This window comes from Neofelis nebulosa, chromosome 9, assembly GCF_028018385.1.
Source record: "Neofelis nebulosa isolate mNeoNeb1 chromosome 9, mNeoNeb1.pri, whole genome shotgun sequence".
Classification (NCBI taxonomy): Eukaryota; Metazoa; Chordata; class Mammalia; order Carnivora; family Felidae; genus Neofelis; species Neofelis nebulosa.
In genome coordinates this window covers 88774208-88800136 of record NC_080790.1, presented here as the reverse complement: position 1 = coordinate 88800136, position 25929 = coordinate 88774208, and the positions used below count along the sequence as shown (strand labels likewise).

Sequence of the window (25929 nt, the reverse complement as noted above, 5' to 3'; positions counted from 1 at the left end):
TTCACTTAGCATAATGCCTTCCAGTTCCATCCATGTTGTTGCAAAGGGCAAGATTTCCTTCTTTTTTGTGGCTGAATAATATTCCATTGCATAATACACCACAATTTCTTTATCCATTCATCTGTGGATGAACACTGAAGTTGTTTCCAAAACAGTTTTCTTGTTAGAGATTTTATTTTTTTAAGTAAACTCTACACCCAACGTGGGCCTCAAACTCACAACCCCAAGATCAGGAGTTGCATGTGCCACTACCTGAGCCAGCCAGGGACCACCCCCTCACCAGCTGTTTTCTTAAACATTAGTCCTATCTTCTCATAGTTCTAGGTCTTAAAGTCATTCAAATGAAACAATGTGCAATAGGATTAGTCTTAATAATTATGAACATTTATTAAGCACCAAGAGTATACTGCAATGGTTGCTATACAAAAACATAATTAACAATATAGTGTCCCTGCCATCGAGCTTACATTCTAAAATGAAATACAACAATAATGCTGTAAGCCTACCTCAAAATTTCCTTAACTTAGAAATGGCTATTTTGGCAAGTGAGGCAAAATGACCTATCATTTTAGGTACGATATTAATAAGGCTTTGAACATGATCCAAAGAATGTTTTACTTGTACTCAGACATTTCCCCCAATTATGTTAGGCTTGGTATGAAAAAGAGCACTTAGAAATTGGGTAAGAACAATGAATTATTTCAAATTGCCTTGTAGGACTTTAAACAGAGAAATGCTTACTAGCCTGAGTTTTTCCACAGCCAGGGAAAACCCCATGAAAAGTATTATGAACTCAACCAAGTCTTCTATTCCACTTGCAACTTTTTGACTTCCTCTTCCTTTCCCACAGGTAAGGGCTCCAATGATGTCCCTTATCAAGGAAGGAAGTATTGCATCTAGACAAAATACCCTAGAGTATTAGAACTTCCAGGAAATACCAATTCTTATTTTAAAAGAGTGAGCAAAGACAGTAGTGGGACATCTGGCTATAGGAGAGGCCTGGCTGTGTAAGATACGTAAACAAGCTGAGCTGAGTTCATGCATCTTCAAAATGATTAAGACTATGGGTAAATGGCTGCTCTTCTGTTCCTTATTTCTGCCGTAGGGGTATTTGAGAATTTAGCATCAAGACCCCAAACTGCCAAAGCCTGCACTATTTGGCCTATATCCATAGTATAGTATTTAATAAATACTTTCAAGGTTTTCCTTGCTGGTTACATATTAGCTGACGAAGGCACACAGATGGATTTTATTCTTACTGTCCAATGCAAAGACTGTTTTAAACTTCTGAGTACATACAGTCTTAAACTATATATTGTTTATTTTCAATCATTGATAATTCTTTGAACTCTAAAAGAACACTAAAAAATAATTGGTTATAAGTTATCTGAAAACCAAGATAGAATTTACTCTCGTAAAGTGCATGCACAAACTTTTAAAAAATACATGCATACAAATACTTTAATGGCAGAGTGAGTAGCATCCTGAGGTGTTTTTTTTTTTTTAATGGCAAAACAGTATTTCAGCAATTTTTTAAAAAACCAATACTTTCCTCCTTAGAAGTCTGTCTTGGGAACTTACTTTTAAATGAAAAATAGCAGCAGCAACATTTAACAATTACTCACAAAATTTGCATTGCAAACAAGTTTGCCAAGAAAGAATGGTCTAGAAACTTCAGGATAAACTTTTAAAAAACATTTTATAAGGTAGAATGATTCACTACTTTAGATCTAAAATTGACATTTAAACATCCCCTTCCAATTTAAAAATGTCATTTTTACCTCCTACTTAAATAAAATCCAATTATGAGATTTGAAATGAAAAACTTGAAACACATATCAATATCATTCTTTTAATAAGATGACAAAAATTAATTTCAACGTGTTTCCCAAAAAAAGGAGAGGAAAAAAAAATCTCATCTTAGTGGTGGCAAATGAATTTGGGTTTACAAATCTCAATCAATGCACTTATTTTTGGTATTGCATGAAACAGCTAGGATTCCTGAATTAAGTATGTTTCTAAGGCAAGGCAAGTTTGATTATGTATGAAGCACAGATATTAGTCAGCATGGTTATAAAGGCAAGAAGACCAATACATATAAATTCACTTGTTTTTAAGCGATACATTCTAAGCTACGTAAAATTTAATTTTGTGTCCTATTCTAAGACTACATCTTTGACCTTAAGCTTAGAAGCATAATTGCTGTAATCCATTAAAAAATACTTCATTTTTTCCAATATTGTAAAGTGTACTGAATTTTCAAATGTCTAGTATAAATTTTTTTTTGCAAAAAATTTAAAAAGGCATACTATTAGCTAGCTATAACTACTATGTTAAGTAACTGTATGAAGGAAGAGTTTCACAAGGAGAACAAAATATAAAACTAAGCATAGTAATTATTGAATTTAACAAAAAATGAAATCAAGTAGTTTTGAATGCACTTGTTTCTTGTCTTAGTAATGTGTATATTCATTTTATAACTACTAGTTTGATAAACATACTAACATTCTACAAGATTTGTTTTTCTTGGTTGGTTATTTTTCTTCCTTATATCCTCCCCAACAGCTGTTGGAATTTATTTTCTTTCAAATACAAAGTAAAATAATGTTTCTATTGTATCTGAGTCATGTGAAAGCTGACTCCCTATTTTCATTTTTAAAAGTTAAATTAATTTTTTTGGACCTTGATTAACATGTAACATTTAACCATGTGTTTTTGCTGTTAAGTATAGTCTACATTTCAACAAACTGATAGGGTATTTAACAAAAGCATCATGATCTCATCTGTGTTTTAAATATGATTACACAAGCTTTTTTTCTTTTTTAATGAGAAAAAGGAGATAAAGAAAACCATTCATATAGGCCCTCTTCACTCTCAATTATTTTGAGATACAGCTTTAAACAGGGTGGACCAAGTCAAGTAATGTTGGTAATCTCTTTTCTTTGCACAGAAGAGAAAAAACAAAAGAAAGGAAGTTATTTCCTTCCTAAGGTCTCAGCTAGTTTCTTAAGTCTTTTCTTCAGCTCCAACGGAAATTTCTCATAGCACTTCTTACAGACTGGCTTCATGTCAAACTCCACAAATTTATTCCTAAAGACAGTAACAATAATAAAAGAAATCAGTAGAAAGGTATTTAATACAGATATATAAATAATGTGAGGTAATTTTACTGAAGTAAATGAAGATACAATATGGTGACATTAATATTCATAGCAAAAAATGAATTCTAATCTTAATTCTTGTCATTGTGGAGATGTAAAAAAATTATAATACCATTGGAAAAAAATTGTCCTTATAAATTGATCTTATACATCTCTCTGTTTAATACAGAATGTACATTACATTTTAGTCCGTGCTCACATGTATACAGGAAATCTAATGTCAATATAATTTAGGTAGTAGGGTCAATCACATGTTCATGTACCACAAGAACACTTTAAAGAACAGTTATTAAAAGCCAGGAGTTGTATTTTTGTAATGTGAATGATTTTCTCTTTGTTGAAGGCAATATCATTGTACTTAATATTTTAAATTAGGGAGCTATAGGTTTTATCTTTCCTTGCATGAAATGATTTGCCTCCTACCTCCAGCACCAAAAAAATTATCTTCAAAAAAATCTGAAATCATAATGGTTTTTTGGTTGGTTGTCTGACAGAAAAGTTGGTAGGGGAGATATAAGAATGTTTTTAATCACTCTTAAAAAACAGAACTGAAATAGATTGCCTGTGGTTCCATTTTGTGAATGGTTAGCTGTATGGAGAACTCAGTGTTTTAAAAGCTAGAGCAATACACATTATCTATCAATTTGTTTGTAAAACAGTTCTGGAGAGCACAGGTTTCTAGACAGCCTCCTAAGTATCTGTCATGCATTTCCATTTGGTAATACCATTACAATCGCTCATTACTGTTGAAATCGAGGGTCCTAAACTGTGAACTGAGTATATGCACAACCTTGTAACTTTTGCATTTTCCTAACTTGTATTTAGGCAGCATTTCTGGAACAAATTTAGTGGTACTTTGTTATCTATGACAAATGATTAAATCAGGTGATGTAATTTTAAAGAATAAGGTTAATAACAAAGTTAATTCCTATTATATTTAAAATGAAAAATCTTTTATTTTAAAGCATTACATGGAAATTATTCTCTAGCTATTTTTCACAGAGCTCTTGATGCTGATAGAAATTCAAATGATCTTATTTTTCCATTGACAATTTGATTTAAATAGTACTAATGAGTTACAATATTCTCCCAAAGACTTCTTAGAACAAAAGCTATTAAAACTGCCATTTTTTTTAATGAGGGAAATAAATTATCATTGCTTTCAGAGATACTGCTAAGCAAACCTTCAATTGTTTTAATTTATATTTGAATTTTAATTCCTCTTTATAGAAGGAAACACGAGAACTGGAACAATAAAAAACTTTCGTTGGAGTGCAGAACATAGTGATAACCATGAAGAAAAAAGGACAATCATGCTAGGAATTCAACAGAATTTCAAAGATTGAAATATTTCCCATAAAAATCAGGAATAAAGTAAGTAGGCTTTGAAAACATCAAGAAAATGAATCCATAAACAGTAGCATATGGGTATTCTGTGAAAGCAGATTACATACACCAAAGACATTAGAGCTCTTATTATGTACAGTAGATGGTCTTTGCTTAGATATGAAACATGCTGAAAGGATTTAACTTAATGCAGAGCTTAGAACATGTGATGATTGGAGTTTATCAATTAAATCATTTTAGGCAAAGAAACTGAAAACCAGGATTTTAAAAGCTGCAATTATCAGAGAAAAATACTTTAAAACTTTCCCTAGTATCTACTAAATAGAGATTGGAATTCTTCCCTTTGAATCTACTTTAAAAAAAAAAGAAGAATCTTAGTAATTACCCAAAAGGCCCAGCTCTACAGAGGACAACTACTTGTATTTCAATCTCTGGCGGCTACAAACACATGCCAAAAGGAAGAGACAACAAAAAAGCAAGAGACAAAAAGAGAACAAAACACATTCTAAAGGACTAACCAAAGAAGAAAGTAGTGAAAATGATGATAGAAGGGACAGAAAAGTTTACAAACAGACTGGCTTTTTCTTTTTCTGCTTGTCCTTATCCTTTGCTTCTCTCTCCCGTTTGGCAAGTCGCCTCTTAAATTCTTCTGGCATTTTTTCATAACAGTGTTTGCAGACTGGTTTGAGATCAATTTCAACAAACTTATCCCTTTGAGCAGGACAAAGAAGGAATAGAAGAAACAACATAAAACAATTAAAGGAAGAACCTTTACATTCAGAGGCCTAAATAGAAAGAATAAGGAATCAGATAATTATTTTTAAAAATACTCTATTAAAAAAAATGTTAACCTAAAGTTTTGGTCTTAGGATTCACACGGGACTAAACCGCAGACTTACTTGAGCGTTAATTTAGTGTTGCAGGTAGAACAGGCAAAACAGTTCACACACCAGGCCTTATTCAGAGCAGAGACCACTGGAGAAAGAGCAAAGACACATGGTCACACACTTTGGCGTTCAAAGTGGCAGCGCTGACATCCTCAACTCAAACAGAGCTAAGGGTGCCTCCACAACACTTAGAAGAGGTTCTGAGAGGCTTTTTTGCAAAAGAATCACAGGACTAAAAATCTCAGTGCCATTAATTAATGTTTACTGAATCAATCCAATTAATAAATTAATTAAAGGCTATTTTTTCACATTATTAAAAAACTGAGCACTTAATGTCTTCCGTGACTGTAGGGTTCATCTTAAGGAAGATTACCGTTGCCTTTTTCAATCTTTATTTACAGTTAAAACTTTTCTTCTTCCCTTTAGAGTATCCTGTGAGGCACATAAACAGTATGTACCATACCTTCCCGCCAAAGCCTGCCCTCTCACTCTGTGCATGGTGCAGCGTGTATTTAACATGCATTACGTCACTCAGATGAGCTTTTCTGGCACAGGTAGGGCCTGCCTACCAGCACAGTCTCCACTACCACTGGCCCAACAAAGAAATATAGACTAGGTAAGTAATTAAAAAACAATCCAGACGTTAACTTATTTGCCTGTCTTCCAAAGCTGACAAAAAGGAGAGCTTCCTTTGACAGCTTCTTTCACCTGACTACTATGTCACATAGGAGGGAGCTAAGTTTTATTTTCTATGGCACTAAAGATTGCTCTCCTGAAGTAATCCTTTTGCAAACTGCATCATGGGCAGTGTTTCACAAAGTATTTCCCAGGTTGGGTTTTCTGACAGGAAACACGAAGCATGTTGAAAACAGGAATGTTTAAAACTTTGCCAGGAAGTTTCTGGCAAAACTGTGCTAGTGGCTATTAGCAAACACAGCTGCTTCCTTTCTGTCCCAGTTAATCAGCCCTGCCTACTTACAATACAAGGCTGGTAAGTGCTAGAAATGTCTACAGAAAACTGCCAGGTTTTAGCATCTGCAGGGTTAAAGTGACTCTTGCTAACTACCAAGGCAGATTAAGCTGTTCCTAATAAACACTGCTCTACAGCTTCCAAGTTCTATAAATCCAGGGCATGGAAACAGAAACAGATCTCAAGGTTGTTTCACACAATACGTACTGTATTGAATGAATGGTTCACACAATACATACTGTAACAAGCCTGAGGCACTGCCCTAAAGTATTGTCATAAAGGAGTAACGAATCCAACTTGTATGATATTATCATCTCTGCTATGAATTACTTGAGAAATATGCCAAAGAAAAAGTAACTGATAATGGTCAAATGACAAATAGTAATCAATCTCTTTGTTTTTGTGTCATAATTTTGACACAAAATTATGCCATATAAAATCCCTACAGATACTTACCATCACCTTCTATAACACGGTTACAGTGGAAACAAACATCACCAAATAGCTGAAAATGAAAAAAAAAAAAGTGGTAAAAATTCAAGACATGTTAGAACTAAGGTTTAGAACACCAAACATTTAATACAGTTTCAGTTCTTTCTACCACTTAAAAATAAACAGCTGGCTACCTAGATCCAGAATTTACCCTTATTAGAGAAAATGAGTAAAGTGCATTGACTAGTTTTTACTTTTACAGTGAAGATAATTTACTTTTCATCACTATCAAAACCCAGAAAATGGCTTTGGAAATGTCCCAGATTTAAGGAGGCTAAAGAAAATGACAACCCTAGACTGGCTCTAGTACTGAAGTGGAAAAAAAATGATTCAATGACATTATGGGTTCAAGTGACAAAATGGAATAAATATAATAAAGTATTATATCAATACTGATTAACTATGATTATGTGAGACCACTCCATATTCTTGGGAAATAAAAACTGAAGTATTTAGGGGTAAAGGGCCATGATGAACTTCTGAAATACTTCAGAAAAAAATGTGTGTATATATGAATACATACATTTGTATATGAAGATCTATGCATTTATTAAGTGTGTGTTTTTACAGAGAGTGGGCCAATGCAAATGATGAAGTAAAAGGTACATAGGTATTCTTCACATTTTTATTTTACAACCTTTCTGTTGACTCTGAAATTATTTCCCAAGTAAAACATTAAAAAATAAAATCTATAGTCCAATGTACATTTTCCAAGAGCTTTCCTTGTAGCTAAAATATTAAGCTCAAACTTATAAAAGTATATCTAGTATCCAATAAGTATGATCAATACCTGGTTATAGTGGGTTTCACAATATGCCAGGCCTTTCCTTTCATAATGTCGATGTCCAAGAAATGGCTTTTCACACTTGGCGCAAACAAAATGCTGAAAAAAATTGCTAGAGGTAATTTTTGAGCTGCCATATTTTATTTATTTAATAAAGTAAAACCCCAAAGTTAAATTATTCTCAGAGAAGGTACATGAAAGTTTGAGGTAGTTATTTCATTTGGCCAGGGGTAACCCTGGGACACTTTCCGTCTTAACTTAATTCAGGTGTCTTGAGTTTTTGACACGTTACTTTAAGACACAGCCTTTTTAAACAACACAGAATGAGAAAAGAGGTCAACATGTTAATATCATCTATAAGGGAGGGGCTGCTGCTGGAAATGGACCATGACACTCCTGCCTCGAGAAGGATTTAAGAACAAAAAAGCACACCCTGTATCATTACTGAGAGATCACAAAAGTGTGTATATTCTGTATTCTTAATTTTCTACAATGTCATTTGTCTTGAAAATGTCCGTATTTAATCTTTAGAATTTCCTAATCTTGCCAGCACCTCTGAATGATGGAAATTCAAAAGTACTAGTTAACCCTTCCACCATTTACGACTCACCTCCACATGCCACTGCTTGCCCATAGCATTCACCACACGCCCTTCAATGGGCCGTCGACAAGCGCCACAGATGGGGACCCCCATTTTATCATGGCACGGCAGACAGTACAGCTCTCCTTTCAGCTCCCGGGCATCAGCAGTCAGCTCCTTCCTGTCCATGAGAAATATATCCAACTGAATACTACTACCGAGAGAGAAAAACAGGCAACTGAGGAGACTGACATACTTTTTAGCAGGTTTTTGAAGATCTCACTATAACAACCTTCTTTTCCCCACTCTTAGTAGTGCTCATAGTAACCTAAATTAATAGGCTTGAACCGGTTTCAGATTCCTATCAAAACATCAATGTCAAGCAATAATGATAAAATGTACAAACAAGTCAGATATATACCATCACATTAGTCATATTTATCACTTCCTTGTCTATGATCACATGATAGTCCTTTTGTCTTCCTGAAAAAGCTAGAGAAGAATCATCACAGTGCTTGGGACAGACTTGGAGATGTTATCTTTACAAAATATAACTGAGGTCTAAAGTTAGAGATTAGCTCCATTTACTAACAATTAAACTGTCACCAGCTTTTAAGTTACAGGTTAACAGAAAATAAAAGAAATGCCCAGAACCTTCCTTCCCACAAATGCTTAAGTTCACTATTCTTTTCAGTCTCCTGCATCAATATTACCATTTAGGCAGAGGTGGCCCTAATTAGCCAAATGGACTTGTTTACATTTCATCTGTTTTAAGTAATTCTCCAGAAGTACTAATGACAAATGAACAGAGAAAAATTCCACCAAAGGGAAATAGGCAAGAAAATGAAATAAGGTACAAACTGATAATCCCAAAATAAATGAGGTGGCTATACTCATAGCACAAAGCTGTTTTCTTGATCTTTAGCTTACCTTATCTCTGTCCACCCCCACTATAATTTAGCATGTATGTTCAAACTGATTATAGTAAAGTAACTTTTCCCATTAAATTTTTAGATAGCAAATTTAAAAAATCATAGCTGAACAATTTATCATGAGTCTTTGAAGAAAATAAATCCCTTTAGAAGTAAATAAAATTAAATAAATGTAGTTTAAGATATTTTAAGATAATACCCTAAGTATTACAACTGTAAAAGTTATATATGTACAAAGAGAAGACTTTTTAAAGGTTTTTTTTTTTTTAATCCTGTATTGAAAAAGCACAGTGATCAAAACAGTTTTTGGGATAACTGAATTTTACCACTAACTGAATACTAAAGGTATATGTATATATGTTATATGTACACACACACACACAGGGTGTGGGGAGAGTGTGCTGCACACACTCAAATGTGGCAAAATGTTAAGTGATGAAACTCAATGATGGGTATGTAGGTATTCTTTGTATTAGTCTCTTGACTTCTTCATAGGTTTAAAATGTCCCAGATTACAAGGTGGAGAAAAACAATCTGGTGTGCTGGAGTAAAAGATACAGAAAAAAAGTGATGTTTTACTTTATTTCCACGGTTTGTGCAATAAAAAGGGAAGAAATTGCAGTACCCGCAGTTGGCACAGTTGAAATGGTCTGGATGGTAAGGGTCATTCTTGAATATCAGCGGTTGCTCATCGATGATGGCGTGGCATTTCTGGCAGATGTATTTTCCAAGGCCTCTGGCTTTCTCACGATTATGACAGGGGCGACATAGATGTCTAAACAGAGCCAACACTTTTTTAGAAACTTAAGTTTAAAATCTGAGGTTCTAATAGTTAAAAAGAAATATGCTTCTCATGTCTCTGAAAAGAAGTGAATAATTAAAAAAAAAAAATCACACTTGGCTTAATAGCAGAATCAAGCCACTATTTTTTACATGAAAATTTATTTATTCCAACCCAAGTAATCCAACTGATCTTTAAGAAACTCCATCTTAACTACGTATCTCCCTTTTGTTGGCCCAGGGACACAAATTCTAGGGTCCTCTCCTAACAGCCGCCAGATGAGCCAATACAGGCTGCAGTCCCTATACCTTAAACTCAGTGCCTGAAAGCACCTCCTCACAGCCCTAGGGGAAAACAGGCATGACCTTGCAGTAGTTACTTCTCCACCCACACCTAACAAGGATGGAAACCTCCTACCTCCCAGCATTCTTGACAAATCCAATATCTGCCAGAACTTCCTGGCAGAGGTCACAGCGGAAGCACTCAGGATGCCAGCTGTTATTCATGGCTTTGATAACTCGGCCAATGATGAATTCACCTGTGGGAAAGGAACACACAAAGGATGTCCAGGGTGTGTCTTATTGCTGAAAGCAGTAAGGCAAAAGACACAAGGAAAAAGAACACATTTAAACCTTTCTCCACAACTAGGGGCTTTCTACATACATATCGACCACAGTAAGTACTGCATTAGGAAAAAACTCTATTTCATCTGAGTCCTTAGTTTTGATTCTGTGGTCAAATTTTTGGGCTGTCTTATCACATCTCTGAATCTGATTTTCCTTTTCTCAATGATACACTGGGTTCTCTCAAATGCCTTTTGTTTATTTCTGGTCATTGCTGACACAGCACATTTTCTTGAAGCCTATACTTAATTAATTTCTTCTTTCACTAAACTTTAGAACATTCTACTCAGTTTCTCCAATTTCTGGAGACTCTCTAGTAAAGCTGCTAGCAACCCATGAGGTGGCTGAAATGCAAGTAAGTTAAACACTTGTGTTACATACAGCAATCCTTAAGCATGTGAAGCACCCCTCCAATGTTTTCCCTGTCTCTCTCTTGGCAACCTCAAAAGCGAGTAAAGGCTGAATTAACAGGGGACAAGAATATTCCAAAGGATCATCTAATAAAAGTCCTAATCAATCCCCAAAAAACTTTACACTAGATGTCCTTAAAAAACATTTCTCTCTGGGTTTTGATATTCTTCCAGTTTGTTATATATTAATGATAAGGAAAAGGATGTATAAAGTACCTGAATGCTATTTATAATGAGCACTAAACACCATTTCCACCATTGACATAATTTTGAGACTCACTTTTTACTCTGCTATTCAGCAGTAAAACTTACCACACTGATGACAGCAAGGAGCAAAGAGCATCTGAAAGTCATGTTCACAGTACTTCCTTCCTTCAAACTGAAATAGAAAGTACCATCAGCTTGTACAGATGAAACAATCACAGGATGAATATAATTATTCTGTGGAGACATATGGAAAGATGTTTTTGAACTAAGAGCCCTGCCCTAAGAATTATAATTCTACTGAGATGTTTAAAAGCAGATGTACTTTTGTACTTTACCTACACCTACCTGCATGTGGGTACAGGAAAGATATACTCAACAACTGGTACTATGGCTCCAGAGTACAGTGAACTCCCTCTAACAATGATGAACTGTTTTCTGGCTTGCAGACTCACCTTTAGGAGTCTAATGAGAGCAGTGGACTCCTCTCCCTAGAAAATACACATATATACACAAACCGTTTCCCACTTTTTTTACGTTGATATCTGAAATGTTGTATTATAAACTTAAATATTTACAAAGGGTAGATAGTCTAGTATATTTTAGATCTAAACATTTTAAAATGAGGCCAAAACCCATTAAAAAATATTCTATTTTAGGGGCGTTTGGGTGGTTCAGTTGGTTAAGCGTCTGACTTTGGCTCAGGTCATGATCTCGCAGTTCATGGGTTTGAGCCCCACGTCGGGCTCTGTGCTTTGGATTATGTGTCTCCCCCTCTCTCTCTGGTCCTCCCCCATTCATTCTCTATCTCTCTCTGTCTCTCAAAAACTAAACGTTAGAAAAATTTTTTTTTAATTCTATTTTAATAGTTGGAAAATTCACATCCTCTACTTCTCTCCTTGAACTATTTCCATTTCATTTCCCACAAAGTTTTATCCTGGTATGATATTTTTTCCTAAATTCCATACTAAAGTCTTTAACAGATCACCCTACCATACTACTCAGCAATTAAAATCTATATAACAAAACTTTAAAATTTGTTTTACTACCTGAACCCATGAACTCTAAAAGCTAAAAACATTTTTTATTCTGGATTAAGTTATCATTATAATTATTAGTACACAAATAGTTAAAACATGAATATGTGTACAAATGTCAAATTTTACTTTCTACTATTTGTTTACTTAAGCCTATCGTGGAGCAGCTGGGTACCTCAATTTGTTAAGCACCCGACTTCGGCTCAGGTCATGATCTCACAGTTCATGAGTTGTAGCCCTGCATCGGGCTCTGTGCTAACAGCTCAGAGCCTGGAGTCTGCTTTGGATTCTGTGTCTCCCTCTCTCTCTGCCACACCCCTGCTCACACTCTATCTCTCAAAAATAAATAAACATTAAAAAATTATCTCTCAAAAATAAATAAACATTAAAAAATTAAAAAAAAAAAAAAGAAAAGTGTCTCAATGAGATGAGCAGGGCTCCCCTTCCTCTCACAATTATTCCATGTATCCACAAATAAATAGGACTTACCAATGGAAGAGTTCAACATGAATTTCTATTTTGGGGGCTGCTTTTTACCCTCTTCACATAAATAAGTCATGAGAATTATAGCATGTCTCCCTTTGTATCTTTGAACTCCTTACAATGTTCACATATTGCATATTGTTTGACTATCAAAATCCATTTTTAGTGATGTAGCAGTAGTCAACTAAATTTGGTCAATTGTGGAAATTAGCTGCAGATTTAGCTCAATTTATTGAACATATCCACTATAGCTTAATCTGCAGACCAGCCCAAGTAGATTTATTTTGTGCCAGAAAAAGGCTTACTTCATTTTGAAATTCAAATGGATGAACTCTAATACGTTTAGTGAATCTGTTTTTAAAAATTTTTTTTAATTCATGTTTATTTTTGAGAAAGCATGAGCAGGGAAGGGGCAGAGAGAGAGGGAGACACAGAATCTGAAATAGGCTCCAGGCTCTGAGCTGTCAGCACAGAGCCCAATGCAGGGTTCAAACTCACGAACGTGAGATCATGACCTGAGCGGAAGTTGGACACCCACCTGGGTGGGTGAGCCACCCAGGCTGGATGCCCCCGTTTTTTTTTTTAATTTTTAAATTAATGTAATGAATCTGTTTTCAGAAGTTACAAACAGATAATCATAAATTGATATGCCATATTACCCAGTTCTCTGTCATAATGCACTGTGGGTAGCCCCAACCAGAAGTTATTTATGAAGTAAATACGTTCCTTTATTGGATGTTACAAACATATATAGAAATCAGATGTTTAGTTTTTAGCAGTAATTAAAAAAAGAAATCAAGGGGTGCCTGGGTGGTTCGGTCGGTTGGGTGACTGACTTCAGCTCAGGTCATGATCTCATGGTCTGTGGGTTCAAGCCCTGCGTTGGGCTTTGTGCTGACAGCTCAGAGCCTGGAGCCTGCTTTAGATTCTGTGTCTCCCTGTCTCTCTTCTTCCCTTTGTGTTCTATCAAAAATAAACATTAAAAATTTTTAAAAAAAGAGAGAAATCAAATATAAAGACTCAGAAACAACTCCACTGATTTAGTTGGAACCGATAAACTTTTTTATTGGCTACCCTAGTCTTTTAATTTTTTTTTATATTTATTTATTTTTGAGACACAGAGTGAGACAGAGTACAAGCAGGGGAGGGGCAGAGAAAGAAGGACACAGAATCTGAAGCAGGCTCCAGGCTCCAAGCAAGCGTTCAGTACAGAGCCTGATGTGGGGCTCAAACCTATGAACTGTGAGATCATGACCTGAGCCGAAGTCAGTTACTTAACCGACTGAGCCACCCAGGCGCCCCATCGGCTACCCTAGTCTTAATCCATGTTGAAAGACTGGGCTCAGAACTGTTGGTGTCAACTGGCCATGTGGCTTTATTCTTTTTTTTAAAGATTTATTTTTTATTTTTTATTTATTTTTATTTTTGAAAGAGTGTGAGCAGGGGAAGGGCAGAGAGAGAGGGGAATAGAGGATTTAAAGCTGGCTCTGTGCTGACAGCAGCAAGCCTGATGCAGGTCTTGATCTCAAGAACCATGAGGTCATGACCTGAGCCAAAGTCAGATACTCAACCAACTGAACCACCCATGTGCCCCTGGCCATGTAGGTTTAATAGCAAAGACTGGTTAATGATAACAATGCATCACAACATTTTTAGTAGGAAAACAGAATGTTTTGTGTGCCACTTATGTGTGTGTGGCAGGTTTATTATAATTTTTAAAATCAGTTCTTTTTAATGGAAACAACCAAAAAAAAAATCTGTCACAGAATTTGGAGACCATTAAAACATAGTTTAATGAGAAAAAAAAAAAAAAAGAAACATTCAACTTTTAGTTTGTATTTAATGAAAGAGAAAGACATATTGCTTAAGACAAAAACAAAATGAGTCCAGCAGTTAGCATATATACTATATTTGCTAGCAGAAGGTAGAAAAAAAATATAGGATTGGTTGCAATTTGAGTAAGTCTTTTAAGACGTGATTCAAATAGGTAGCATAGAGTGGAAGTTAAGAACACTGACCATGGATCCAGAATGTCTGAGTTTAAATTCTGGCTAAACCACTGACTGGCTGTGTGACTTGGGTCAGGCTGTTGAGCCTCTCAGTGCCTTGTGAGAGTCACAGACTTCTGTTTTGGCTCTGGCTCCTAAAATATACGCATCATGTTCATAATTTCTTACCAATGCTCTATGCTTTGCTCTCACAGACCTCTCCCTTTAAAAGGATAAATCCTGTGATATACATATACAATGAAATACCACTCAGCCATAAATAGGAAGGAAATCATGCTAGCTAGCTATTTATTTATTTATTTATTTATTCATTCATTCATTTATTTTGAGAAAGAAGGGGAATGTAAGGGGCAGAGACAGGAGAGAAAGAGAATCCCAGGCAGGCTTCTCACTGTCAGGGCAAAACCTGATATGGGGCTTAAACTCACAAACCATGAGATCAAGACTTAAGCTGAAGTTGGATGCTTAACTGAGCAACCCATATGCCCTGGAAATCCTGCTATTTGCAACAACATGGACAAACCTGGAGGGCATTATGCTAAAAGAATTAAGTCAGGCAAAGAAAGACAAATACTGTGTGATCTCACTTATGTGTGGAATCTAAAAATGCCAAACTCCTAGAAACAGAGTAGTGTGATAGTTACTGGGACCTGGAGGGATCAGGGAAATGGAGAAATATTGTTTAAGGGGTACAAACTTCCAGTTATAAAATGAGTAAACTCTGGGCATCTAAGATACAGCACAGTGATTACAGTTAACAACACTGTATTGCACACTTGAAGTCTGCTAAGACAGTAGATCTCAAATGTTCTCACCATACACACACACAAAAGGTAATTACATGAGGTGATGGATGTGCTAACCTTACTGTGGTTATCATTTCACAATATATACATATACATATGAAATCATCATGTTGTACACCTTAAACTTAATGTTATCTGTCGATCATATTTTAATAAAACTGAAGAAAAAGGATGAGTCCTTTTGAAATTAAAGATAAAAAAAGACAAAGTCTTAACAGGAAGTTGTCATGATTACTCCCTACATTTCCAAATCTGCTACAAATCTGAACCCAGAACAGCCAGCACAGTTCCTAAAGCTAGGCTTCATCCTTATCAAGAAAATACAGAAGGCAGGGTGCCTGGGTGGCTCAGTCGGTTGGGTGTCCAACTCTTGATTTCAGCTCAGGTCATGATCTCACAGTTCGTGGGATCAAGCCCTGCATCAGGCTCCATGCTAACAGTGTGGAGCCTGCTTGGGATTCTCTTTTCCTCTGTCTCTGACCCTCATCCCACTTACGTGCACCTGTGCTCTCTCTCTCCCTCAAAATAAATCAGTAAAACCTTGGCTTGCAAGCATAATTCGTTCCAGAAACACGCTTGCATTCCAAAGCACTTGTATATAAAGCAAATTTGAAGAACCATTGGCTCAGGTGTGATCATGTGACATTTGGCATCATGTACTACTTGTATTGCAAGGCACTGCTCATTTATCAAGTTACAATTTATTAGAAATGTTTGCTCTTCTTGTGGAACACCTGCAGAGTAAGTTATTCACAATGCAACGTTTTACTGTAAATAAAACTTAAAAAAAAAAAAAAAAAAAGAAAATACACAAGGCAGGGAAAGACTAGAAGCCTTATGGGTTTGAAGACTCCTGACTAATGACTTTTTATTGGTGTTCTGGGGCAATTAATCACAGTAAGATTTGAGATTCTTTTCTCTTGTGAAGTGGGAAAATCAAGTGCTACTGTGAATACAAATATATTATCAGAGAAATCAACTTTAGGAAGAAGAATCCAAAAATTTAGTTCTCTCAAACCAAAATACAAGGATCCAGAAATGGATCCCTTGAAACCATCCATAATGCAAACCCTTTGCATACCCTGGGCTGTGCTTATCCTGTATGAGGACTAATGCAAGAGAATTTCTTTTGCTAGAACAAGCTGCCTCTTTTCTACAGGTATAGACATGATCAAACACAGTTATGGGCTTGATATCCAAGCCCAGGAGAAAGGCCAGAAGTTGATCCAAAGTAAAACTCTAGGATAAAAATGAAAAATCAGAAATCAGAAATTTGAAAAAATCAAACTTTCAGAAGTACTACCTTTCTAGGTAACTGCATGTTACAACCCAAAACTGGTTTAAAATACCCTCAGCTTATAAGAAATATTAATTTGAATTAATTCAATATTCAATATTGAATATTCAATATTCAATATTGAATATTGAATATTCAATATTCAATAATTAATTAATTAATATTGTTGAAACGGAATGTCTAAGAACCCTACTTGCTGCCACCTGCCTGGAACAGGGATTGTTCAGTCTGGTGGAGGATTAACTCCAACCAAAAATAGCTCTGCTTTATGTTTTATGTTTGAGTTCTGTGAAGACTCTCTTTCGAGGAGGGTGGGGCTTGATTCTGCTGCTTTAAAGAAAGCTCAGAATTAGAAACTTAACTGGTAGTCTCATTTCAAGGCAAGTGCAAATGTTGACGATCTTCACTTGGTGATTTGTACTGGTTTGTCATAAATTGCTTTGAACTGAGTGGGTCAGCAGATAAACTCCTCATCTAGTTGGGAAGTTTCCTCCCAACCAGACCTCCCTTCTCAGGGTTCAGCCTTCCTGAGTAATCATGATTCTGTGTAAGAGGAAATGAGTGAAGAAATCCCTTTGTAAACCATCTTTCTACTAAATCATTCATTATAAATTGGTCTTTCCTGTTATGCATTTTGTGATAGGGAAAAAAGGACACATTTGGGAAATTCAAACTAAGGAGAGAGAAAGAAATCTGAAGTATTAACAAAGAACTTAATGTGTACTATGCCAAAATGAGAAAGGCTGCACACCATGTTCTAGTTCTTGGTCCAGTCCATCCTGATTTGTAATGTTTGTAGAATTATATCACCCTTTAACTGTTGGTTCAATTTTACTCTCAAAAGTACCTTCTTAGGGGAAATACTAAGATAATCCTTTTACTGGAGATATGCCGAGATGTCACAAAGTTAGATTTGGGAGCTGTTATGGTGGCTATCTACATATAGTTAGCATTAGGACCTCTGGGCTGAGCGGGTATCCCCCTCTGAAATGGCATTTAAACAGCCTTCTCATGCCACCAATGACTTGGTCATTTTACAAATATTTTTTCATATGTATTGGAATATGACTAGACATACTGGTAACTCATGAAAACCAGTACTGATGAAAACAGATTTCCCTTTGAAGCGAACTACAATTCTGAATGCAAAAATCACTAATTGTATACAACTCATACATTTATCTGACCTCTCTAAATTTTCCTAATCTGAAAATGAGGAACAGAAGCATGGAAGTCATCATCAAGTTCTATCCAAATCACTGTGAAAACTGTATTCACTCCCATAACTAGGGTATAGTGTGGTCTACACAGTATACCCTACAATGTAGGCTTTCCATAAATATTTACTGGATGACTGGATGAAAAAGTAGTGATGGCCACATACAAGAGAGCATTATCTCTCAGAATGATAAAATATCAGTCCCAGGAAACCATTTCAACTTCAGTGAGAGTTGGTGAATCCTAGTGGAGGAGAACCCAGCTTGTGCAGACAAACAGGCATGAGTTAACATCCTGATTTGACCACGTCCCCACTAGTTAACCGTGGCCAAGGTCTCTGAGCCTCATCACGGCCACAGGTAAGTTGGGAAAAAAAGTACCTAACTCACAGGATTTATGTGAGAATCAAATGAAAGAAGAACAACAAGAATAACAGTCTACAAAACACTTAGTATAGGGGCGCCTGGGTGACTCGGTTGGTTAAAGCGTCAGACTCTCGATTTCGGCTCAGGTCATCATCTTGTTGGTTTGTGAGATCGAGCCCTGCGTCAGGATCTGCACTGACAATGCAGAGTCTGCTTGGGATTTTCTCTCTCCCTCTCTCTCTGCCCCTCCCTGCTTGCACTCACGTGAGCAATCTCTCTCCCCAAATAAATTAAAAAACAAAAAAAAAGAAAGAAAGAAAAGAAAGAAAAGAAAGAAAAGAAAGAAAGAAAGAAAGAAAGAAAGAAAGAAAGAAAGAAAGAAAGAAAGAAAGAAAAGAAAAGAAAAGAAAAAAGAGAAAGAAATACCTAGTATAGTGCCTGGCTCAGAAATAAAAGTATTAGTATAACTCACAAGTCTTCTAAAATCAGGAATTGTGGGACATTTATTCACACATAAAGTACTACATTCTAGGCAAGGTTAAGGACTGTGACTTAACACAACAAGCTAGGTGACCTTACTCTCAAGAGACACATGGAAGCAGAAACAGCACCTCAACTCCTGGGGGTATTAGGGGTGGCAAGCAATACCACCACCATGATTGTTTGAACATGTTGTTTTTTATTACTGCCCTGATCACTACCTTCCAATACAGACAAAATTAAAAGATAAATATTTTTTGGAATCATTAATATTTATTATTTTTTAAATTTTTATTTATTTGAGAGAGAGAGAGTGCACACAAGTGGGAGAGGGGCAGAGAGAGACAGAGAGAGAATCCCAAGAAGGCTCCACACTGTCAACACAGAGCCAGACGCAGGGCTCGATCCCACAAAGTGTGAGATCATGAACTGAGCTGCAAACAACAATCAGATGCTTAACTGAGCGCCACCCAGGCACCCCTGGAATCATAAACATTTAAAAGTTGTTTAAAATTAAAACACAAAAGTAGGATATTTGAAAAGAGAAAAATAAATTTCAGTTAGTGGAACCAGTACTAATCACCACACAGGTAATGTATCTTGCCTTCTGCTAAATGAGGATGATATTTTTATTATGAATAGTTGAATGTTGACTATCCAAGGACGGTATAGTTATCTTTTCTTGTGTCAATTTAAACCAGAAAAATGTAGGCTCTCTTGAGGGTCTTTCTTAAGTGAAATCTGTCTAGAAATACTTTCTAATTAAATTTATGGGGCGCCTGGGTGGCTCAGTCAGTTAAGCATCTGACTTCAGCTCAGGTCATGATCTCACGGTTTGCGGGTTTGAGCCCCATGTCGGGCTCTGTGCTGACAACTCAGAGCCCGGCGCCTGCTTCGGATTCTGTGTTTTCCTCTCTTTCTGTTCCTCCCTCGCTTGCTCTCTCTCTCTCTCTCTCTCTCTCTCTCTTTCAAAAATAAATAAAGATTAAATTTTTTTTTTTAATTTATGGAACAAGAATTAGCTCTAACTGCAGTCAAATTCTGAGAGACAGAACTATAAAAAGGTTTTTTATTTTGTGAGAGTACTGCCTAACCAACATGGGGAACACACCCACTTACAATGGACTTGCTATATCCCTAGTGAAGATCATAACCCTCATTGTTTAGTGTAATGGTTCTCAGCTGAGGGTGATTTAGCGCCCCAAGAGATATTCTGGTTGTCAGGACTGGGGATCTAGTGGGTAGAAATTACTAAACATCCTACAATGCACAGGACAGCTTCCAGAACACAGCATGCTACCTTGGTTCAAACTCATAACCGTATCAGACACATGTGATTAATCCCTTGTTAGAGAAAACTGAAATTCAAAAATATTAAATAACTTGCACCAAAGCCAGTAGAGCTGGGGTTCAATCCAAGGCTGTCAGACCCTAAAATCTACACTGCTTCTTCTGTATCCACCACCTCTTTTAGACAGAGCAATAGAGAATATAACCTAGAATTCTAAAATTATCTTGTGGGTTTCTATCAACTTAAAAACCATGGCTTCTCTGCCAACACACGATGTGAACTTCACTTGAGAACTGTTAATCTGAACACAGATAGATGAAGAGGTAATTCTGTTGGATGTGGAACAATGACATTACAGCCTGGAACTACTGTGTTCCTTTTTGACAACGTACCAATAAAGTGAATCCTCTTTCTATATCCATTGCACAAATCTGAGGAAAATGCTGAGGTCCTGAAACAACCTAATATGGATACATGGTTCCTAAGACATCCTAGGATGCACAGCTTCACTGACAGTTTCTCTCAGTCAGCAAATATTCAGAGGACCCACTAAAGGCAAGGCACGATGCTAGAAGCTGCTGCAGATATATGTAGTGACAGCCTGTAAAATCATATCATGGTTATTTTCTAAAAAAAAGTACCTTCCATTTACTAAGCTCTTTACCAAGTGCCACTGTGCTGAAATATAAACATCATCTATACCGGTTTTCAGTAGATTCTGGGGTAGAAATCTGTCCTCAGGTAGATTTAACTTCCTATTACCAACCAGTCTGTAGTAATACTGTGAAGCTTTGTATTTAATTTTCAATGACTTGATCTTGGTCAGCCTAGTCTAATACACTGTAGGATAAGCTCCTTAAGACTCTATCTACCTTGCTCATCATTGTACTCCTAGAATGTAACATGGTGCCTGACACACTGTAACTACCTAATATTATAAATATTGTTAAATGGATGGATAGGTCAATAAAGAATGAATAAACACACACATGGGAAATCTCATGATATCTGACTAATCAAGGCTGTTTGGTCACCTTCAATCTGTGACAGTTCCTCAACCTTGCCCTGTCTTAAATGACCTTGACACTTTAAAAAAAAAAATGTATGTTTATTATTCATTTATTTAGAGACAGAGCACGCACACACAAGCAAGAGAGGGGCAGAGAGAAAGGGAGAAAAATCCCAAGCAGGCTCAACACTGTTAGCGTAGAGCCTGACGCAGCGCTTGATCCGATGAACTGTGAGATCATAATCTGAGCTGAAACCAAGAGTCAGGTGTTTAACTGACCGAGCCCTGCCCTTGACACTTTTAAAGGGTACAGGTTGTGTTTTGTAGAGTGCTCCTCATGTGTTTGTCTCATGATTAGACTGAGGTCATAGGTTTGCGGGAATACCACAGGGGTAATAATACGCTCTATTTTCTTGCATCATATCGGAGAGTACATGATCTCAACATGATTTCTTACTGGTCATGTTTACCTTGACCACTTGATTAAGAGGGTATTGGGGCGCCTGGGTTGCTCAGTTGGTTGAGCGTCCGACTTCGGCTCATGTCATGATCTCATGGCTTGTGGATTCGAGCCCTGTGTCAGGCTCTGTGCTGACAGCTCAGAGGCTGGAGCCTGCTTCAGATTCTGTGTCTCCTTCTCTCTCTGCCCCTCCCCTGCTCGCACTCTGTTTCTCTCTCAAAAATAAAAAAACATTAAAAAAAAAAAAAAAAAGATGGTATCTGCCAGGGGCACCTAGGTGGCTCAGTCAGTTAAGCGCCTGTCGTAGGTTCAAGTCATGATCTCATGGTCCGTGAATTCGAGCCCCACATCAGGCTCTGTGCTGGCAGCTCAGAGCCTGGAGCCTGCTTTGGATTCTGTGTCTCCCTCTCTCTGTCTCTCTAACCCTGCCCCACTCACGCTCTGTCTCTATCTTTCAAAAATGAATAAACGTTAAAAAAAAAAAAAGATAGTATCTGCTAGGTTTTGCCACCGCAAAGTCACTACTTTACCCTTTCTATATCCCTTTCAATACCCTTTCAATCCCAACTAGATACAACATGTCAGTCAATAATAGAACATTTTGTTAAGGCCAGTATCCCAAAAATCATCTCTTAACTATGATTCTTCTGTTGTACCTCCTCCCCCAAAAAACACAAAAATTTAAAGTAACTTCATTTAGTGTTACATGTCTGGAAATTATTCCCAAACAATTTGGCAGAAGATGGGTGTTGTGGGTATGTGTGTGAGATGCATAAGGATACATGATATTCACTGTATTATTCTTTCAACTTTTCTGCAGGTTTTAAATAACAACTAAGTTTATTCAAGAACACCACATTGGCCTGAACCAATATACCAAATCAGTGGTCCACCTATGGTAGTGAAAATACATCATGACTAGGCATTTTACTCAGGGTTCTACCCAAAACTGAAATTTCCTATTTTTACATAAGAATACATTTCTTTCATCCACCACTCTGGACAATGTTCATGAAATGAGCAATAGGTAAATGAGTAAAGACTTTGAAGGGTAGCCTGCAATGTTTATATTAGAAAATGTGTTCCCTGGGTCCTAGTGGGAATCTTAGCATTTTATCTTGCCATCTGTACAATCCAAGTACTGTATACATACCATTGTATTTATTAAGCACCTAGTAGTCATCAAATACTGCATAACAAACTATAGAGATACTGAATCAATGAGAACAGTCCTTGCACCCGAGGTATTTAATGTAATAAATTGTGAAATGCCGTCTTTACTAAAGGTATAAACAAAGTGCTGTGTGTAGTCAGAGAAGACAACTTAAATGAGACAGGTGTGAGTGGCCTGAAAACATGACTAATGTGGTCTTGTAAATAAAAACATCCCAGGTACAGCAGTCATTGATGACAAGCTATGGAGCACAAGAAGCACTGAGACAGACCTTATATTTTTTAGCAGTGATAGATTACAGCCTCAATGGCAAACTTTTAAGTTCACTTACTGAACCACATAAGCTGGTGGGTTGGAATTCACCCTGCATAAAGGAGCCAGTGCAGGTAATAATCCTGGTTGCTGCTAAAACAGTCTTAAGAGGAGCTGCAAATGAGCCAGAAATAGCTGAGCTCAATCAGCTTACCTCCAGACAAACATCCTCATGAATGGGTAGGAAACAGTAGTGTAATAGTAGACTTGCCTTTGGGGCCAAAGGGAGGAGCATCCTGGCCATCTGATCCCAAATATCAGAAGTTACACAGTATAAAGTGAATCCCATTTTCAAGGGGAAGAACTAATCCTACAGAGAAAAGACTAGGGATGGTGGAAATAAGGGAAGGTTGATGTTTTAATAATAAGACAAAAGCAATACAAAGCTGTAGAGTAGAAAGGACACATTTGCTATTATTACCAAGATTGAAGTCCATACTTTGTGTCTCAAATGGAAAACAAGCCAGGTAAATTTTTAAGCTTGCTTTTCAATAACTGAAAATGCAGATTATTTCTTGGAAGCCCTGGATAGCTTTTTCTCGGATATCATTCAACCAAAAAGAAAGGCCAGATTTTCTACATGCAGATTTACACATCCCTGGCCTTGGAAAAGGGGTTTTAATTTTAAGTGTAGCTAAAACAGCAATCTTCCTCAGGACCCAAGGGACCTTAAGCTGGACAATAGCCCATTCATAGACTAGTTCTGTGTATTCATAACATTCTGGAATAATATCAGATGGACCAGGAAGCATATTTATAGTCCAGAAGTAAAGAGGAGTGAGGTGTGGGCAGGAGGACAAGTGTGAGTCATGCTTTATTCTGTCCCACTGAAAGCTCTCACAGAGCCTCCCCTCTGACTAAGCACAAGTGGCCTGACAGCTGACAGAACACAGATGCAGAACCAGGACCTTAGGAGGTGACAGTGCCTGACAACAATTATTAATTCCAAAGTGCCAGGTGAATGGACCATATAATATTGAATTAATGTTTGGAAAAACTGACCCTGCCTTTCCCTTTTGGATCTTTCTCTTCCTCCTCTGGACTCTCTCCTAAGGTTTTTGCCATAACTAACCATTTCAATAAAAATATCTATATTTGAGGGGCATCTGGGTGACTCAGTCGGTTGGGCATCCAACTCTGGATTTGTTTGGCTTTAGGTCATGATCCCAGCGTCACGGGATCAAGCCCCACATCAGGTTCTGTGCTGAGCATGGAGTCTGCAAAAGATTCTTTCTCTCTGCCCATCCCTGCCCCTTCCCCTCCCCTGCTCTCGTGCTCTCTCTCTAGACTTAAAAAACAAACAAACAAAAAAACCCTTAGATGTGAAAAGAATATGCATGGGAAAGAATACCATATTAGACATTAGGAGACCAAACTAGGTTCTAATCCCATTCACATCACAGACCTACTGTGTTATAGCAACACTTCAACATCTTTGGGCCTCAAGGGGGGAAAAAAAGTAGGGGTAAGGTAGGGACTGACAGAGTATGAAGACTCATGTTTCCTCAAGAGGCAGACACTTGGCTCTCTTTAAGTGACCTCCTTCCTTGCCAGAGTCCTGGCACACCTCTACTGTGCTGACCTGAGCTAGAATCCCAGCACACCCCCACTGTGCTGACCTGAGAACCTGAGTGTTCCATCAAGACCACGGAAGCAGGTCCTTTTCCTTTTACTACAACTGAGGACTGCCCTCCCTCCTGCCCCTGCTCCCTTTCTCTCCCTGTTGCCTAGACCCCTAGCGATTTCCTTTTCTTCTTCAGAAATCTAGCTGCCGTTCTCCTCATTACCACTGGCAGCTTCACCCACAACCTCAGGAAGGGATCTGTTACCCTGATGCCAAGAAGCACAGTCCCTGCTCTAGCTGCCTCCTCGGTCTTCCCTCCTACTATGCCTCTTCTCACTGTCACTTGCCGTTCCCAGCCCAAAGCCATTACATTTGACAGAAAAAGAGATTCCCACTGCCCAGGGAAGGAGTTTGGAAGAATGAAGGTAAAGAAAACAAGAATCTCTTCCTGTTCCTAGGGTTTTTATTGTGGGGAATATAGTTCCTGGGATACAGCAGGACCTCAAATATGTGTTCTAATCAAAACTCTTTTTTTTTTGAAAGAGCACGAGCAGGGGAGGAAGAGAGAAAGATAGAATCCAAGCAGGCTCTGCAGGGTCAGCACAGAGCCTGATGTGGGGCTTGAACTCATGAAACCATGAGATCGTGACACTTAACCAACTGAACCCTCCCCCTCCTCCCAGGTGCCCCTCTAATCAAAACTCTTAAAGCTTTCCCCAGAGTTATGTTACTATAGACAGGGCAGTTCTGCATGTCATGTGCATATGATGGGGTAAATAGCTTTTCTGCAGGCTGGCCTGGGAACCTCCCTCTCAGGAGGCGTTATTTCCATGGGAAAATGCCATCTGAGTGGCAAACAACTGACTTACTAATAACCATTAAAAATTACCTTTCCTTCCTCAGGAATGGCTTTTACAACAGGGAAATTAAAAAATGTGCTAGGCAAAGAAGAAATCAAAGAGCAGCTGTCTCTGGCTATAACATAATTCTATGTACAGATATTATCACAGAGAGACATGCATATGAATAACACACACATATAAATATGTAAGGAGTAAGCTGGTAAAAGTGCACTATCTAACTGGTCACACACACACAAAACCACTCTCATCTTTGTTAACAACATGGGCTTGGCCTCTGTAGACTATTCCCAAAAGCAGACATATTTTGTGAGTAGGGGCTTTTATAGCAATGGTAAGAAGAAATCCAAGTGTAGACACCACAGGGTAACACACGAGAATCAGGAGCAAGAA

General features: G+C 37.3%; 1 protein-coding gene across 12 annotated transcripts in view; it reads right to left on the bottom strand.

The window, feature by feature from the left end:
- Positions 1-362: 362 nt before the first annotated feature.
- The window catches only part of LIMS1 (LIM zinc finger domain containing 1), a 157993-nt gene continuing 132426 nt past the window's right edge, over positions 363-25929 (bottom strand). For 9 of the 12 annotated variants that reach the window (XM_058684631.1, XM_058684625.1, XM_058684629.1 and 6 more), the window contains 9 exons: positions 11280-11346; positions 10352-10472; positions 9779-9928; positions 8252-8402; positions 7648-7740; positions 6822-6870; positions 5408-5483; positions 5027-5219; positions 2981-3090 (listed from right to left, as the gene is read on the bottom strand). In XM_058684631.1, coding sequence (XP_058540614.1) covers positions 5072-5219; positions 5408-5483; positions 6822-6870; positions 7648-7740; positions 8252-8402; positions 9779-9928; positions 10352-10472; positions 11280-11346 — 855 coding nt within the window. In that variant the 3' untranslated portion in view covers positions 2981-3090; positions 5027-5071. Of the gene's footprint in view, positions 3091-5025; positions 5220-5407; positions 5484-6821; positions 6871-7647; positions 7741-8251; positions 8403-9778; positions 9929-10351; positions 10473-11279; positions 11347-25929 lie in introns of those variants that run through there. The other 3 variants (XM_058684624.1, XM_058684622.1, XM_058684621.1) reach the window with 2 other exon arrangements.